At 34.6% G+C, this 17,687-nt stretch overlaps 1 protein-coding gene across 1 annotated transcript in view; it reads right to left on the bottom strand.

The window, feature by feature from the left end:
- The window catches only part of LOC149774178 (uncharacterized), a 22,466-nt gene extending 5,673 nt beyond the window's left edge, over nt 1–16,793 (bottom strand). The window contains exons 1-6 of the mRNA XM_089945685.1: nt 16,718–16,793; nt 15,740–16,021; nt 14,951–15,004; nt 13,442–13,646; nt 4,934–5,124; nt 3,901–4,054 (exon numbers count right to left, since the gene is read on the bottom strand). Of these exons, the coding sequence (XP_089801811.1) occupies nt 3,901–4,054; nt 4,934–5,124; nt 13,442–13,646; nt 14,951–15,004; nt 15,740–16,021; nt 16,718–16,793 (962 nt within the window). The remainder of the gene's footprint in view (nt 1–3,900; nt 4,055–4,933; nt 5,125–13,441; nt 13,647–14,950; nt 15,005–15,739; nt 16,022–16,717) is intronic.
- Nucleotides 16,794–17,687: the final 894 nt, after the last annotated feature.

The raw sequence follows: 17,687 nt of genomic DNA, 5'->3' as shown, positions 1-17,687 counted from the left end.
CGATGTTACCTTGAGCGCATAGGCCGTGCGTTGCAACATAGCCAGTGTGTGTATATATATATATATATATATATATATATATATATATATGTTTATGGTACATTCAAGCTAGAGATTATGGAATATCCTGTCAGTAAGCGGTCAACTTTACGGCGCAATATCTCCAGCTGTAAAAATGAAAAAGAGTGAAGGGCGGAAGGAGCGACGGAGTGATAGAGCGACAGTGACAGAACTATGCCTGTCTTTGTGTCTTCACCGTACGGCATGTTTTTTCTTTAGCGATGGTGTTAATTTGGGTTGGTATATACCCGCTGTGTTGCTATCGGTAGTGACGTTGGCCCTGAGGAAGATAGTGGTTATCTCGTGGTGAGGGTCCAAAGCTTCAGGACCAACCGGTCTTCAGGTAACAAGAGGTTATACGGATCCTTAGGCAGACCGTAAGGGGAGAACATTCGTGGTGGCTTCTTAACCACGAAGCAGAGCGGTGGGGCGGAAGTTACCTTGTGTTATGAATTGGACACCACACCATATATATCCTAACTGATATTAAATCAGTTACCACTATTTGAGTGCAAAAATCGTTATTCTTTATATGAAACCAGTTCTCATTATTTGACTGAAATCTTATCATTGTTTTGCAATTCACGCATAATTGTATGAGTGATTAATTATTATTTCATTTTGTGCTTTGTGTTTTGTTTAATTTTATTTCATTTTTATTGTTGCTTGTTCGCTTTAAGCTACATCTTACAAATCGTTCTAGTTATAAACTGTATCATTTTTCGTTATCTTATTCCAGTTATTGTTAAGTTATTTAACTCAGTGCGCATCATTGTGTTAAAAATCCAATCTTGGAATTTATGCGCAAGAGTTTAGGTGTAGGATTTTGCTATATTTAATAATTTATAAATAAACATCGTATTTTCGTTTGTCATTCTTAGTGTCTTCATTGTAATCTGACCCAACCGGGTTTATCGTGTTACCGTAGTAATGATGCGAAGCCGAGCATCGCTTATAATTTTAATCCATGATATACTTTACAATTATAGAGAGTTAACGAAATTCAATTTTCATCTGCTTAACTTCTAATTCAATCAAATACTTAAGTTTTAAAATGATTTATAACAGAATATGTTACCTGTAGCAATAAACGTATTTCATCATCATCATCGTTATCATTTCTTCTTGTTCTTGTTGTTCTTCGTCTTCTTCTTTTTCTTCTATATCCCTAACTTTGTTTATGCTATCAATAACACTTCGTGATATATCCTGTCTCTTGATGATAACTTAAATTCATAATTTGCATGCCCCATCCACAGTTGTTAATGCATGCGTGTGTAAATGTGAACATGTACAAATATACACACCGTGTACAAATGTGACGCATGTGCAAGTTGTCAACATTGAGCACAAAGATGCCATTAAACGTTATTTTGTTTCATTGTTGTTTATGATGTTCGCGATGAGTACCAAGCAAAAGATGATGACAATTTCCTTTTTGCCGTCCAGATGGGTTCCCCTGACTTAAAATTTGTTTTCGTGTTATTTTATTATTATTATTATTATTATTGTTATTGTTGTTGTTGTTGTTGTTGTTGTTGTTGTTGTTTTCTGGAAAAGTATTTATATTTGGGTTTAGTTATTGGGACATTACCTTGTTTATTTTTCAAATGAAACTTAGATACATGAAGAAAACAGTGAATACCAATAACAAGTATATCATTACCTTCTACTGGCGATGGATATCCTTCTGCCGGCATGTTTGTATTTAGCATTGACCATTTATCTTTTTACCAGATTGCTCGGTCATATTTTAAGTCAGAGTTTTTGAATGTTCTTCAACTTACGGGTTAAAGACCTCTTTTGAGCAACGATAACGCTTAGTCTACTGGAGCCGTTTTCAAAGTTAGATGTTAACATCTCAATTTCAAAAATTGACCTTATTAGTTTAGAAATCAGCTAACAGGATCCAGTGAATTCAGTCAATAATACTTTGAATGGCACTAAGCCAGCACCACTAAAATAAATCAGACTGAAGTATTTTAGCGTTCTATTTATCATTTAAGTACATACACTATAGTATGCGTAGCGAGTAGCGAGTACATTTAATCTTCAAATGAAGTAATATGGAGGTGTGATTTGCTTATCATATGGACGACGAGGAAGAGAACATACAGTATATGGTACCATATCAAATCACCCCCATTAAAGTCGATATCTCGGACATAATGGGGAACTCACAGTCTCCTCAAATCTCCTAAATATGACTAATTATAAGTTACTGCGTTTAACATTTTATGTCACGAAGATGTTTACATTACGTTCGATTTGTCGCTGAAGACTTCTCGGATAAATTGTTTACAAGACAGACATGTTATTCTCGCCTTTCAAGCAACATTCAGTTAATCGACACTGCGATTGTGGAGAATATTATATACTACAGGGTAATGTGATACAGTCAGTACCAAAGCACGTACTAGAAGGCTGTTAATACAAGTGAAAGTGCCGTGTTGTACGTATATTCGAGCGGCATACTCACAAATTGTACAGGGTCATATTCTTATGTACACAGATATTAATCTTTTCTTTAATTTGGGGAAATTTGAAAACCATTCACTTATTATATTACACATGCAATATATTGTAGGCGTTCTGTGTGTTTCGCTGTGTCGATTTTGATGATTTATTTTAATTATTATTGGTATTATTTTAATAATAATAATAATAATAATAATAATAATAATAATAATAATAATAACAACAACAACAATAATAATAATAATAATAATAATAATAATAATAATAATTATTATTATTATTATTATTATTATTATTATTATTATTATTATTAGTAGTAGTAGTAGTAGTAGTAGTAGTGGTGGTAGCAGTATTGCTTGTAGTATTGTTGGTAATAGTAGCAGGAGTAGTAGTAGTGTTATTACTGTCAAGCAGTGAGCCAAATATAATGATAGACAGAAGGTTTCAATTAGCAAGTATTAATTAAACGGCGTTTGAGACGTCTCAACGTAGAAACACTCTACTGGTGAAATATCATCACCTGTATACTCTGGATTTTTCAATTGAATAAGGGCAAGAAATTGCGTTTGATCAAAGAGGAATTCTCCGATTTTATTTTTGAAGAAATAAATAGGCGGTATCAAAATTGTCTCAGTCGCAAGTTATTTCTCCTGTGAATTAGTAGATCTTTCTTTAGCAATTTTAGTTTTAATTTTAATTGATGAGTATCGCTTATTAATTAATATTGCAATCTTCCTTAGGTCTTCTTCCGATATGACCCAGAATGGAAAAGTATCATCAGTAAACGGAGGATAAACATTAATTTATGGACCGTAACGAAATACTTTATTCTCTCATTCAGCTCGCTAACTGATGGAGTTCAATTTGACAAAAAGTCTTCCCTATAACTGTACCTTTTATTGTAAATCACAATATAAAGTCTGTCTTGTTGATACAAAGGTTTAGCAAATTTAAAATATCAATATCCTGTTGATTTGGAGCCTTTTAGGAAGCATTACATTTATATAAGCTGATAAAGTATGACAATTTGTTGGCATCAGCATATACGTATAAATATCTGCTGGATTCAGATTACAGTTTTTGTAGGCTTAATTTTCTCTACATCGATAAATAGATGATTGGATAGTTTTACATATTTAAAGACAATTAGGATTGTCCAGAGAAGCTACATGGTTTAGGCCAAGTTTCTAATATATTTTCTCCCAGTCAACCGAAATTCACTTGACCAAAGCAAAGTTCGTTACGATGTTATGAGCACATAATCTTGCGATTAAGGTCATAATCATTGTCCTTGTCTGAATATAGTATTATATAAATACATAATTCTGTAAAGAGATGAAACACCAGTAAACATTCTCTTACCAAAGATTTTGTTTAAACCACACAGCACCCTGTCCATCCCCAAACTCAACCGCCAAGTCTTGTAGACGTTGACCGAGATATTCCAAACGACGCTGGCAGACATGCAAATCATTTTCTCTCATGCTCTCAAGTTGTCTGCTAGCACGAAGTTCTCCTATATGTAGAAATAGTTACAAGGTTACTTAATTTAACGTAAACGAATCAGCCAAAACTCAAGCATATTTTATTAACATGCATGAGAGATCATTTTACATAGTAGTCATCCCCTTCCAAGACCCATAGTTTGTAATCAAATGGTGTTAATGATTGATTTGACCTTTTCCAACAAATGCACATATCATATTTTAGTAAAATAATGTCGAAAATATCACTACAGTTGCATTGTTGTACATTTTACTTTGGAAAACCTCTCATGTATCGGAGGGAGGGGGGAAAAAACCTATACATGACTACATGTTAAATAAATGGGCTAGCTATACTCTACGTTTGATTGATTTCCTCGCAAATCATTAGGAAGAGATGTTACAAGTGCTTACTGACATATGTCATCACGATGCCTGCTAAGTTCTGAAACAGTGTGGAGATGATTCTTCAAATATCTGAAAAGACAAGCACTGTTTATTTATTTATCATTTGCAGTGCATGCCCATCCATTTAACAGCGTCATTATTAGCAGGATGCAGAGCCTGCAGTCCACTGGTGAACTAATCAGAGGAAATTTGTTCACAATGTGTGACATGGTCTGCAGAGCACCAGAGCGACATGAATAATCAGTGACCTTGCCCCATCGGACAAAGTTGACTGCACTATGATACAAATACATGCGATACTTTCATTACATCTTAAAATTATTATTTGTCATGTTAAAAATCTTATAAACGAACATTTTGGGTTCGAACATGGTCACATGATATGCGCATGATTCCCACAACGTTCGACATAAACGAATTCGAATATAATCAACATCACCCATATTATCTTATGACATAAAAGTTGGAAAACTGACCGGAGAATACGCAAGTTCTTTTTATACCTTTTACATCTGTAGCAGCGATGTTCACCCGGAAAGAGAAAAGCTTTTGTAGTCCTCCTTTCTTTCGATACGTCAATACAGTCTGATGTGAACTACTAGACATATCCGAAGAATGCTGATTGGGTTTCGAAAACACTTCCTTGTACACATAAGGATCATTCTCCTTACAGAACATTTTCAGCAGCTCACGTCTGTGAAAAATTGAGATATCTTTAAGTAGAGAGAAAGAGATAGCGAGCTAGTGTAAAAGAGAGAGAGAGAGAGAGAGAGAGAGAGAGAGAGAGAGAGAGAGAGAGAGATGCAAGTTAGGCAGAGAGTTACATATAATTATGAATTCTGAAATGAAACCAAGTGAACAAATGGCAGAACAGTATCCTCGTTTTAGCATTTCTACAATATTGTTCACTAAAAGTGATTCCTAAATTGCGTATGAAAACCATGAAGCGATTATTAGGAAAAACCGCACGCCAGTTGTGAGGAACAACCTATGCGGATTTTTTTCTCGACATATTTAGTGAACTGCTGACCTCTGGCAATGCAAAAGGTGCCTCTTTTCATTTAGACTTCACATACTTCAAACTTTTGGATTAATTGTCTGCAAGATACTATGCACACTAATCTCTGCAAGCATACGTGCCTAATATTTTATAAACCCAGGTTATGTTGACTTTGATATGTTTCTAAGAGAAGCGCAGAATCTCACAGCACGATAACCTTACATCCATTGATTTACTCATAGATCTTTATGAATGTTTGCTCTGTTTCCGGAAGCAGTAACTTTTACATTAATATAAATGAATTACGTTATTGGCCCAAGCTAGATTTAAAAAAGAAATATAAAAGGCATCGGACCGTCTCAAGGTTGCTTATTAAGGCAAGTGAAACCAACGTCACTACTCTTACGTCATGAGACACTTAGCAATTTGAGGGATTGTAGAATTCAAATAAAAAGTCCATATAGGTGTTGCCTACACTGAGAGATTGCTGATTTAAAAAAATAAAAATAAAAATTAAAATATATTCGGATACATCCAACAACTATTCAGATTTTGAACAACAACACATTTTCATCTCACAATGGTTTTGGTACAAATATAGGTTAAAAGCTGGATAATATTTGCGGTAGTATTTAGTGCTTGGGAAAGCTAATAAGAGTTCTATCATAAGGTAATATAGCCCACTATTCATATCATTAAAACATAACATGTTGAAGACGCTATGATGTCTAAATTTCTAAATTAAATATAACTAGCATAAAATGAACAAGGTTAGAAATGAGCTAATTTTGGTCCCCAATGAGAGATAAAATTTAAGCGTTTGTAAGAACGTTTGTTATGTCCAATGTAACATACATACACATATAACTTAACAAAGAAAAGAAAATAAACAGACAGTTGCTATTCTAAATTAAAAGAATATCGACTACCATATAATGTTCCTTTACCCTGATCATTTTGAATTGCATTTGTTATTTGAATTTGCGTTTTAACTATGTTTTGCCTTGTACAGAATACATATTTTAAAAGGAACTTACAATATTGTGAATTAAATCGTAAATAATCCTAAACGTCCTACAAAATAATCCTAAATGTTCTGCCACAAGCCCACATGCATAGAGTGTATCGAATTAATTCCATTCGTTTTGTGAATGAACTCCAATGTTAAATCTGCTGATGTACTAATGATAATAAATGTGCCGATATACAAATAATCTTGATGTATCAAAATGATGTAATGAATGTATATGAATTTATTTACAATAATCCTAAGATAGGGTGTTAGTCAAAAATGTAAATGAACACTTTGTAATTCCCATGAATAATAAATAAATAATTCTTCTTAAATTATAACTGTACACAACTAAACATGATTCCACTAGAGACAGATCTTAAGATAGGTCTGAATAATTTTGTTGATCAGAGCCTTACATAAACATCTAAGACACAATATGATGACTAGGCTGTGGGTCCTTTTACCATCAAATTCGTAACGTCGCTTCCAGAACATTCTAAGGTCATTCTAATCGCTGTATCTTGAATTCGAAAGTAAGTAAACAACCTATTTATAAATTACAAATACTATAAACATGGGCGTAGTCAGGTAAGCCTCTACCTTCAAATAAAAGGTTCAATTACAGAATACAAATTAAATATACATCTCATACTATTTCATTTTTTCTGTCTCTGTTTCTTGTCTAAATCATTTTTATGAATAATTAAAAACAGTTATTTATCCAAGGATTTGAATTAGCTTAACGCAACAATGAGAGTAAATTGATTTGAATAATAATGTTTCAATTAATGCAAAAGTTATGACGTGATTATCAAGTTCATTTCATTTTTATAATTCCACTGTTTCCTTGATGGTTTTGAGTATACCTTTTCTGTAGAGAGAGAGAGAGAGAGAGAGAGAGAGAGAAATGAAGAGAGAGAGAGAGAGAGAGAGAGAGAGAGAGAGAGAGAGAAAGTGAGAGAGCGAGTGATAGAAAGACAGAAAGAGAGAGAAGAATTGTGAAAAAACGTGCAGAAAACGGAACATTTTCAATCCTATCCTTCTCATAGTTACCGTTGTTCATTGTTCGACTTTGAGTTCATAGTATGCAGTGAAGTTCACCTGTTACGAGGGGAAGTATTTTGCAAACTCTTATAGACAAATCTAACTTATCTGTTAAGGAACCAAAATTCTATTTTATAAAAACTCACGTTAAATGAATATCTACGCTGTCTCGTAATTACTTTATTTTGATCTGTCTGCGTAGGTTCGAGTCTCGGATTCAGCCAATGTGGGTATGTGAGAAAGCTTGCCAGTAGCTTCTCGAGGGCCGGTGGTTCTTTCCGGTGTTTTCCCGGGTTCTTCCTCCACCATTAATACTGGCCGCCATGTATAGCCTATCGAGTGCTGAAAAATGGCGTTAAACCCTAAACAACAACAACAACTTTATTTTGAATCAGAGTGTCTAGTGAAGCTCACCTAGCACTTACGCTCTTCGTGAATGTGACAGAGATAAATTCTGAAGAACATACAGCAATCATGAATCATCATGACGGAAGCAAGACACGTGGAGTTTTCTTTTTGCGGAAGGCGCAACAAACAGTAGCACATATATATTATTTCCTACACTACCTGCTTCATAATTTCCAATAGCAATCTTGAATCTGTTAAGATGTCACTCTTTAGTATGCTAGCTGTCTCTAAAGGACATGATGTCAATACGATGTATATTCTCTCTGGCTAATTATCATATAAGTTAGAGAGGACCAACTGGTATGAAAAGAACGTGGCATAGATCACGTTCCAAGACACATGTTATATCATTCAACATGTGAGTGCATGTTTAATGACAGGTTACGCACACATTTCTGTTTTGTTTAAAAACAATCCGACCAGACGAAATCTGGTTTACTTTCGACACCCCAAAACTGCACATGATTCAGCATTAGAAAATCAACTGGCTTGCTTATTAAGGCATTACTTTGTCGCTGAAATTGGAAGTATGCTGCGCTCTTTGACCTTCACGACGTCCTTGCCGTAAAATCGTGCAGATGAAATTAAAAAGAGAGGTTCAACGAGTAAAGCATTGCGCTATTGTCATGTACCATACTCCACGTCCCGAGGGCTTTATGTCAAAGTATGAACACTTTATCAACTCAGTGCGTTGTGCGCCCGTTTAGTGGGGATGAGTTCTTCTTGATTTACCGGGGTGGCGCTCGACTTGCCATCGGTTACCTTGAACACCTCGTATATTTTTGACATCATCGGTCAGTAGGTAATCTGTTTTGGGGTTAGTAATTCCACAACAACATATCCAATGATGCAATTGAGAGTCTTCATATTTCAATCCCTGCATTGCGATTTGCAAGTACATCGTATCAGACAGGCAACGATTTCATGAAACTGTAAAAGTTCTCTTCGCTTTTCAATCTGTTGTCATGTCGACAGAAGGACGGTTAGCCATGGTCTCTAAATACTCATTCCATAATGATTTGAAAAGCAACGTGTAATGTCGTTGAATTTCGAGAACACTCATTCCGAAATCGAACCTTGTCTCCAATGAACCTAGACGAGCTTGAAGGGGCTAATGTCCATAAGCTAAATCGAGAACGTTCAGATGGTACATTACTCATGATTCGTCGTGCCGCAATCCTGCGTTCAGTGGATGCAGACCATTGCACAGCAGGATCATGTAACCACATCTACATGACACACTCTGGAGATATCACAACATACAAACAAGTTGTGTGGAAAGATACCGCACTTCTGCTATAGCATCAGGGTAGGAAATACAATACAAATAACTCGTATAGATGACAAAGCAGACGCAGGATGATTGTGGAAAAAAGAAGAAACAAGGGCTTGGACAGAAATAAAGACACTCATCTTGCTCTCCCAAACTTGTCAGACATATTTAGACTTAAGACTTTATTAAACCATTCCTTCCTCGTGCATTGACACGAGTTATTTTCAAATGATTGCAAATGTGCATCTTACCCACTGGAACCTCTACTTGTGTTACAAGTAACATAAGTGTATATGAAAGTAAGGCCCCATAACACTTTGGCATAAAATCAGAATACATTTGTCCGTCCTAAGACACGCATTACACCTATGAATAACATCGTGCAGAGTTCTAGTTCCCAAGAAGTGTTAAAAATAGAGATCATAATGTAAGTGCCCAATAAAAACCCGTACCTCCAGATGAAGCAATATAAAAACAGAGGTAAAAGACAGAATAGACAAACATAAATATGGCAAAAAGTTCCTTATATCATCAGAGAAGCAAGTTTACATAAAATGTAATGGAGTAAACTCCACTGAATCCTACCATATGTATCGCATTTTCCTACGTCTTCCAGTTGCCTATAGCCTAGAGAGAGCATATACCTCTATATCATTCTAAAAGCATTGGAAATTTTTTACTTCTATTTAACTTTTTGTCAGAAAGATCTGCCGCAGACGCAATCAATATACGTCTAAACGCAAAAGAACCAATAAAAGAACTCCATATAGAGATGAAAGAACTGACAATATTTGTCAGCAACGTAAGAAAATAGCATCAGTGGTCTTTCAGGCTGCGAACAGCAACCAAAGGAAGTATCAGTAGCTGCTATACCTGCATAAGGAGAAGTCAGCGGAAATTCTCCTACCTTAGACCAATAACCCATTGCAGAACTAGCCTCGCAGCCAGTGCTGGATAAATGTGATTAAATAAACGTTTGACACCTACTGGAGCAACCTGTGGGAAGCTGCGAAGCAATTTAAAGCATGATTCTGATATCTCCATATGAATAACACATCAATTGATGCAAGCACACCCCCTATTGATGCCAGCCGCAACCAACAAAAGGTCGGTAGCAAAGCAAACATGTTGCGAGGCTCTTGCACACTATAAGCTAACATCACAAATTCAGTGGACACTCTTTTCCCCATCTGCCAATCTGCCAAGATCAAACCTTAGAATGCAAACATTTCCCTTTGTTTCGTTCCCCTTTTTAAAATGCAAATGCAAAGAAAATCTCATTAAAATACAGGATGCTATTTTGTCTTGTACAGCATCATTATTAGTAATGACAGTGAGCTAATGTTACAGGGTGCGTGTGATTGCTTTGTACCAATCATCAATGGCTTGTCGGACCTAAGCATTGTACAGATCCTGGAAATATCTTTTGACGCTTCCTTAACGACAATTACTTATTGAGAGGAAGACTTCTAACATCTACCAATCTAGTTCATGACTACAATCAAATGACTCTTAAATCTTTTTGTTTGTCGATTGAGTTTAATTTTACCATAATATCACTAGCTGGTTTAGTTTCTGCCATCGTGAATGGCTGATCAGCCTAATTTGTACTCTGAACTGTCTGTAGCATATTTCCCAGAAGATTCTGTTTGTGGTTTCTTGATCAATACAGGACATACTGCAGGCCTGAATAAGTAGGCTGCTTGCGTTTCTTCCATGCCTTCTGCGAGTTTCCTCCGGTCAAAGTATGTAGCTCCATTATGGATGAGACTGCGCAAGGTGGCGCAATTATGTGCATGATGTATCCAAGACTCAGGGTCAATATTAAATGTTTTGATCATGATCTGAGGGAATCTTTGAAGTGTTTCTTCTGACAACCCTGAGAGTGCTTTATTTGATACAGCTCACCGTAAAAGATCATCTCCTGGCATCCTGCTGAGGTGGGATGCCCAACTCAACTGTTATTATCAGCTGAGCGTGGATACTTGGATGTCTGCCAGTGTGAGAACCTGAATATTTGGGACACTGTCTTGTCATCTTATCTTCATCCGTTCGTCAGGCAACCTGTATGAAAATAGTTCAGCTTTTCTCGCATATTGTCTGTACACCGTCCAGGTTTCGCATGTTTACAACAGGGTCGGAAATACAATAGCTTTGCAAACGTTCCTTCTACGGGTAATGTTTTTGTCACAAAGTAAACATTTATCCAAGGAAAATATCTAGTTTTCATTCCTCCAAAACATAATGTGCATAATTATAAGAAATGTACTTGTAGTTTTTTTCTCTCTGTGAATGTAGATATTAGTATTAGCTTGATGTATTATGTTTCCCCTATTTCCAAAAACTTCAGTGTTATAGTCGTTGTCAAATGAGGTGTTATTAAAAGCTCAAATACTATAACGTTACCTTTAATGAGAACAGATATCACGAAACGTAAATATCACACTTGCATGATTATTCTTGCTTCACATTTGTACGACCCATTAGTAAGGCTTTCTAAACCAAAGATTATAACTTGCACCACGAAGCACGACTCAAACACATAATGCTATAAATTATTTCTATGTCAAATGATTAAACACTCATGCATTAGAATATCATGTAAATTTGTCATGTTAAAGAAAATGTTAAATTTACCAAACGAATTCATGTTTGCATCAAGTCTCAAGAGAAATGTACTACTACTAATACTACCACTACTACTACAACTACTACTACTACCATATATATATATATATATATATATATATATATATATATATATATATATATATATATATATATATATATATATATATATATATATATATATGTGTGTGTGTGTGTGTGTGTGTGTGTGTGTGTGTGTAAAAAGAACATTGGGACAATGATGGGTGTAAACCACATGTAGAAAGAAAACTTAATTTTGCTGCTTTATTTCAACTTTTCTTGTCAGTGTTTAAAAAAAAGCTCAAATTTAGGAGATCAATTTTGACATGGAGTGAAGGAAATTCGTCGTAACTGACAAGCCATTTGTGGAGGCCATGCCTTATACTTGTAATGCACAAGACCTTATATGGTATGCAATGCAAGAATCGTTCCTATGTTTAGCATCTCTTAGATGAGAATACATGAGAGGAATGTAATTGTAACTAGTATAAATTATTAAATACCCGCTAACAGCTATGTATTGTTGGTGACGCAGTTTATGATATGGGTGTGACTTATATGTACCAGCTGATGATTTGCATCATCATCTACTTGAACTTTGTTTCTTCAAACAAAACAGAAAGATCGGAGTTGATAAATATCCACCATGCTGTATTATACAGAAAAAATGAATATTTTCATCATTTTAACGTGTGTGTTAACCTTAATGCTTTTTAATCGATTTGTGTTTAATTACTTTTTCAAATCTCTTACAAATGCGATAGGATCGTCTCACAGCTTATAATATATTACAATATGTTTAACAGCTTATCATACATGGAGAAAGGAAATGTTACTCTAATAAGCAAATACTTATTTTATTATTATTTCGTCGTAATGTTATCAATATTGTGTAAGCGTGAGCGAAGGATGATATCCGAAAGAATGTGATCATATTTATGTGAAAATCTAGCATCATGTGGTTTTATAAGTTTTTCATAAATAAATTAAAGTGTATACGGAAACCATTTCCTATCTCAAAACCACTTCTGAAATATCATAATCATTTAAACAAACTTCTTATAGACAATTGTTCCTTTTACAATTTTTTCACCATAATGTATAATTAAACGGGCCACTGCAATATAATTGTTGTACTGAAGTAACATGTTTTTCAAAATCTTACACATACGCAGAAGTGTTGCATTTGAATATGTAAAATCATACACTGCGATGCAGTTTGACTAAAATTAAGCAATCGATATTATTGTTTTTTTAACGGGCTGTGACATATCTTGTTTGAAAAATGTGTACGGATATCACGTGCAATACATACTAAATGAGCCGAGAACACTAGATAAATTAGTTGAATGAATACTGTTATATCATTATGGGCAAATTCTTTTAAAAACACCAAGAAATTGTTTTTAAAAACGAAACAAAGTAGACCGAAAACTTTCTTAGGCAATCTCCTATATGGAAATATATTGGTATGTATGGAGGGCAAATGCTAAAAGTTCAAACTTACTTGAAACTTTTAGAAGAGAATTATATAACTTACTAATGTGTCAGCACACGATTTTTGAGGAACGTTAACTGTTGCGTGAAATACGTTCCAATCTAAACAAATTAGGCGAACTTACCCATTCTCAATGTCATAAATACAGTCGAGTAGTGCTTCCATCTTGGATTTTCTGGATGTATCACATTTTGACATGTTGCCCTCCAGCATCAGCATGGTAGTGTGTCGAAAACTAGGCTGTTCAGCCATCCATTGCTTTAATTCAGTTGGGTCGAGCTCCTCAGACATTAACTCCTTCTCATAATGTGTTAGCTCTGCTTTGTAATCTGTATAATATACATACAAATGGCTTGAAGTGAGCACGTTTGTAAGCAAGGAAGGAAACGTTTACTTTTGTTTTTAAATGAACATGTACCTCTTATATCATAATATTATGGACAATACAATGAACAAGCTCTTGCTTCTACAGAACTTTGAGGAGGCTAAGCAAACCAAAATAACGTCATATATACATTTTCCAAGCTGTCGTAGAACAACTTATACAACGCTTTTCGGTCACATTCAGCTATAGATTAAGCTTAAAATTACTTCTCTAAATTCCGATCTCAAAAGCATTCCAATTGTGTTTTATGCGCATAACATTTCCATTCCTTCGACACATTTAACACACAGCATATTCCTTATGGTGAATAAAGTTGTTGTATTTCTAATTTATGAATTAATTAGTGCGCATCTAACTAGTTAGAATACTTTATAATTAGCAGTGATTGACTGAAGAGATTATGTTGGAACAGCGTGTGTTCGTATTCATATGACCAGCTTGACAAATAGTTGGAACATCTGACTGAAAAAATCATGACCAAATATTGTTCTATCTTTACAGAGATCTGTTACAAACATGCACGTTCTAAGTACCTCCATAATGTACCTAAAAATTATTGCACGCTTTAAATGATGCTACACACATAATATGCAAACCTGAATGTTGCATATATGTTCTTGAATTATTGTACATTTAATACCTTTAGTTAGAACAAGTACACATTAAATTTCGATAAGGATGAATATTACAGGCGAGTAATTAGTTATTTTGTAATGACATTTGATAAAACAATACGACATTTTTGTAGAAACCTAAACGTCTGTACATGTAATCTTTTTAAGGTTCCGTACTTCATGTAAAATAATTTATATAATCAAGGCCCATTCTCGGCATGTACGAAGGAAGCCAAACACTTTTAACAAACAGCGGACAAGACCATTCATGCCACACGAATCATTGACAGATGATTGCCACAGTTACATACCACTCTACTATGCCCATTAAGGATGATGTATTTGTCAAACGTAAAAACACATTCAAACGTGAGGATAACACACATTAAATTCAGAATGACGTATATTCACTTACATTGTAGCAAATATGATAAAATGATGTTTTTTCAATAATCCGAATAAAGGGTATAATTCTGGTACTACGTAGGATCGACTCCATTTGTACAATAATTGATTATGGAAATGAATTCATGAATTATATTTAAAATCATCAATATAAAATGTTTCGGCGTTTTATGTCCTGATTACCGCACCATAGGATATATCACTACAGCTAAAATGAATCATCATTTACCTAGCATTTTCTCTCTGGCAGTAAAGTCGAGGTAGAAATGAATCTCCTCTTGCCCTGAAAAAAATTATTGCATGTACTATGATGCCTTTTTATGAAAAATATCCGAATATTAAAGTTTTTAGAAAATATTGTTTGCAGAAGTGTGTCTATTAATAAATTTTGCTGACTGTTACGAATAATATACGATCGTAACCGTTAGTATAAATTCAATAATGCAAGAGAAATCACACGCTGTCAAATGTATTTGACTTATTTGTTTTGCTAAATATTTGTAACTTTCTGCAACCTAATGCGGAGCGCAGAAGACATCTATAAATAATGTGCTGCATATATGGACGCATTATTTTTTTTATATAATGAAAACAGAAGTGAAATAATCCTCTGTAAAGAAGACTAAATAGATGCGTTTGATGAACATGCTGTTGGCAACTTGACCGCATAGTCCATCTTTATTAAACTTTGCTAAACTGTTTATAACGAATTAGAGGAAACATACTTTACGTCCAATGAAGGAAATTAGTTTATTATCTGTACCACCGTTTCTTCACCAATTAAGTATATAAACATACATTTTTGGCGTAGGAGTATATTAACTTTGAACGTTTTCATTTTTAATAGGATTAATATCAATTATTGAATGTTGTCTAAATCACACGTTTGCTATCAACTAATCTCCATAAAAATGAAATTTTGATCACTGATTTGGAAAGTGTTGCACTTTGTATCCTTAAAAAAATGAGCAATGCTGCAACAAGATTAAAACGATAAGCATAAACATAACAAGTATACCTCCATCATCTGGAGACATAATAAAGACTGTGAGGTGAACATGACTCTTGATCTCAGTTTTGGTTTCAATAGATCCTTCCCTTAGGAGGTCTTCTACTTTTTCTTCTATAGACTCTTGAGTCAGCAAATCTATGCTGAAGCCGTCTTCTACCTTGAATTTTAAGATAATTGAACCTCTAAGTACTTGAAAGAATCCAATCACCAACGGCTTAAACACGTCAAGCACTACGTCCTTTCTTTCATCTATCCATCCCCGGAGAGAATGATACATATCTGTACTATCTGTAAAAATAACAGAATTGTAGAGTATTTACATTTATAATGAAATTTGTCAGAATATCAGCTTACTTCCCATCTACATCTAATAAAATGTGAAACTGACTGAAGTACTAACACTGGTATGATCAACGATAATACTTGCGACAATATCCATACTGCTATATAATTTACATCTGCACTCTGATCGCTCATAGATCAAACAAAACCCGTTAGACATCATAAATATAATAAATAATTATACACCTATCCTAATGAAGCATTTCGCAAAAGCTTGGCGAACATTTTCAGTACAATTGTTACGTTTACCAGACAGATGCTGGTATTAACTCTACAGAGAATCATTAATTTTAAGTACCACCAGATATTAATTTGCACTTTTTAAAGAATACAGGATTTTAGCAATGTTTTATTGTATGTTTAAAATCTTTTATATATGTTCCCTTTATCTAACATTTTGAATATGTTTAACAGAGTGTGAATGTTGCTGCCGATATATTTATCTATACTTATAATAAGTCCATTGCCGAATCGTTGCAGAAAACATAACCACGGGAGTAAATATTTCCGACAAATTTTCACTCGAACATTTGCGTGTGCATCTGATTTTATGTAAAGCTGAAACTATTCCTGTTGATCACCTGATTGTATTTTTGCTGTTATTTGCAGCGCAACTAGGAGACGTTTATTCATTGTACATACCTCTACATAGAAATATCACAGGTACTCTCAAGAAAGCTGCATCCACACGCGCAGAAGACTTTTCCATAAATGACATTATCGGAATTGAATTCATACGCGAAGAATATCAAGATAATGTCCATGATGAAAAAATTCGTCGAAAAATTAACAAGTCTGCGCCTGTGACCAAAACATCACCATGCAATCGGTGCCGAACTAACAGTCAAACAAGAATTCGCACAAGGCGATAGTAGAACTAATTAACATGACGCGTAATTGCCACAAGTCATAAGACATAAACCAAGCCACACTACTGCAATTGATCATTGGAATGATGCTGTCACACTCTCGTACGAGATGAATTCTCTCGATAAATTAACAGTGCCGAAATTGATGACCCTGCAAAACTGGAATCAAGGAGTGAAATTAAAATAATACTATGCACGTATCAATGACGATAATTCACTCCTTGTTCTTCGCGAGGATAACATCGCCGTGAATTACATTAATATGCTCGATCACATCATGGTAATTTATTCTAAACAAGGTTTCCTGCAAAAGTGACCTCGCAGTACGTCTAAAGCCGTTTTCACAGTTGTATTAAAATCATTGTTAAACTTCACGGTGATATTTTCAATACCTAGACGAGTTCGACTTCCTGGAGTAACCACAAAAGATCTTAGTTGCGGATTAAATGTTCTGCTGATATTGTTCCGTTCATAAAAATTGTTTTAATTGCGAAATTGAACCAATTAATCATTTTCCTAGGATGATTAATTTTCATTTTGTTGAATATTAACAGATAAAAGAAATTATCATCATTCACGTGATTACCGGAGCGACATTCATAATAACAGACGCAGAGCATTATTGCAAGCAACTGGTCCAATGGTCTAAACTATATAGTCAGTGAAATTGAATTTAGACCTAGAATAAACTTCTACATGTCAGGAAAGGTCAATAACATTTTAAATAAATCACTCAAATCTGC

Source organism: Sinohyriopsis cumingii, unplaced genomic scaffold, assembly GCF_028554795.1.
Source record: "Sinohyriopsis cumingii isolate HCF-2022 unplaced genomic scaffold, ASM2855479v2 utg000400l, whole genome shotgun sequence".
Taxonomy (NCBI): domain Eukaryota; kingdom Metazoa; phylum Mollusca; class Bivalvia; order Unionida; family Unionidae; genus Sinohyriopsis; species Sinohyriopsis cumingii.
The sequence above is the reverse complement of the archived record's forward strand: the minus strand, read 5'-3'. Positions and strand labels throughout refer to the sequence as shown.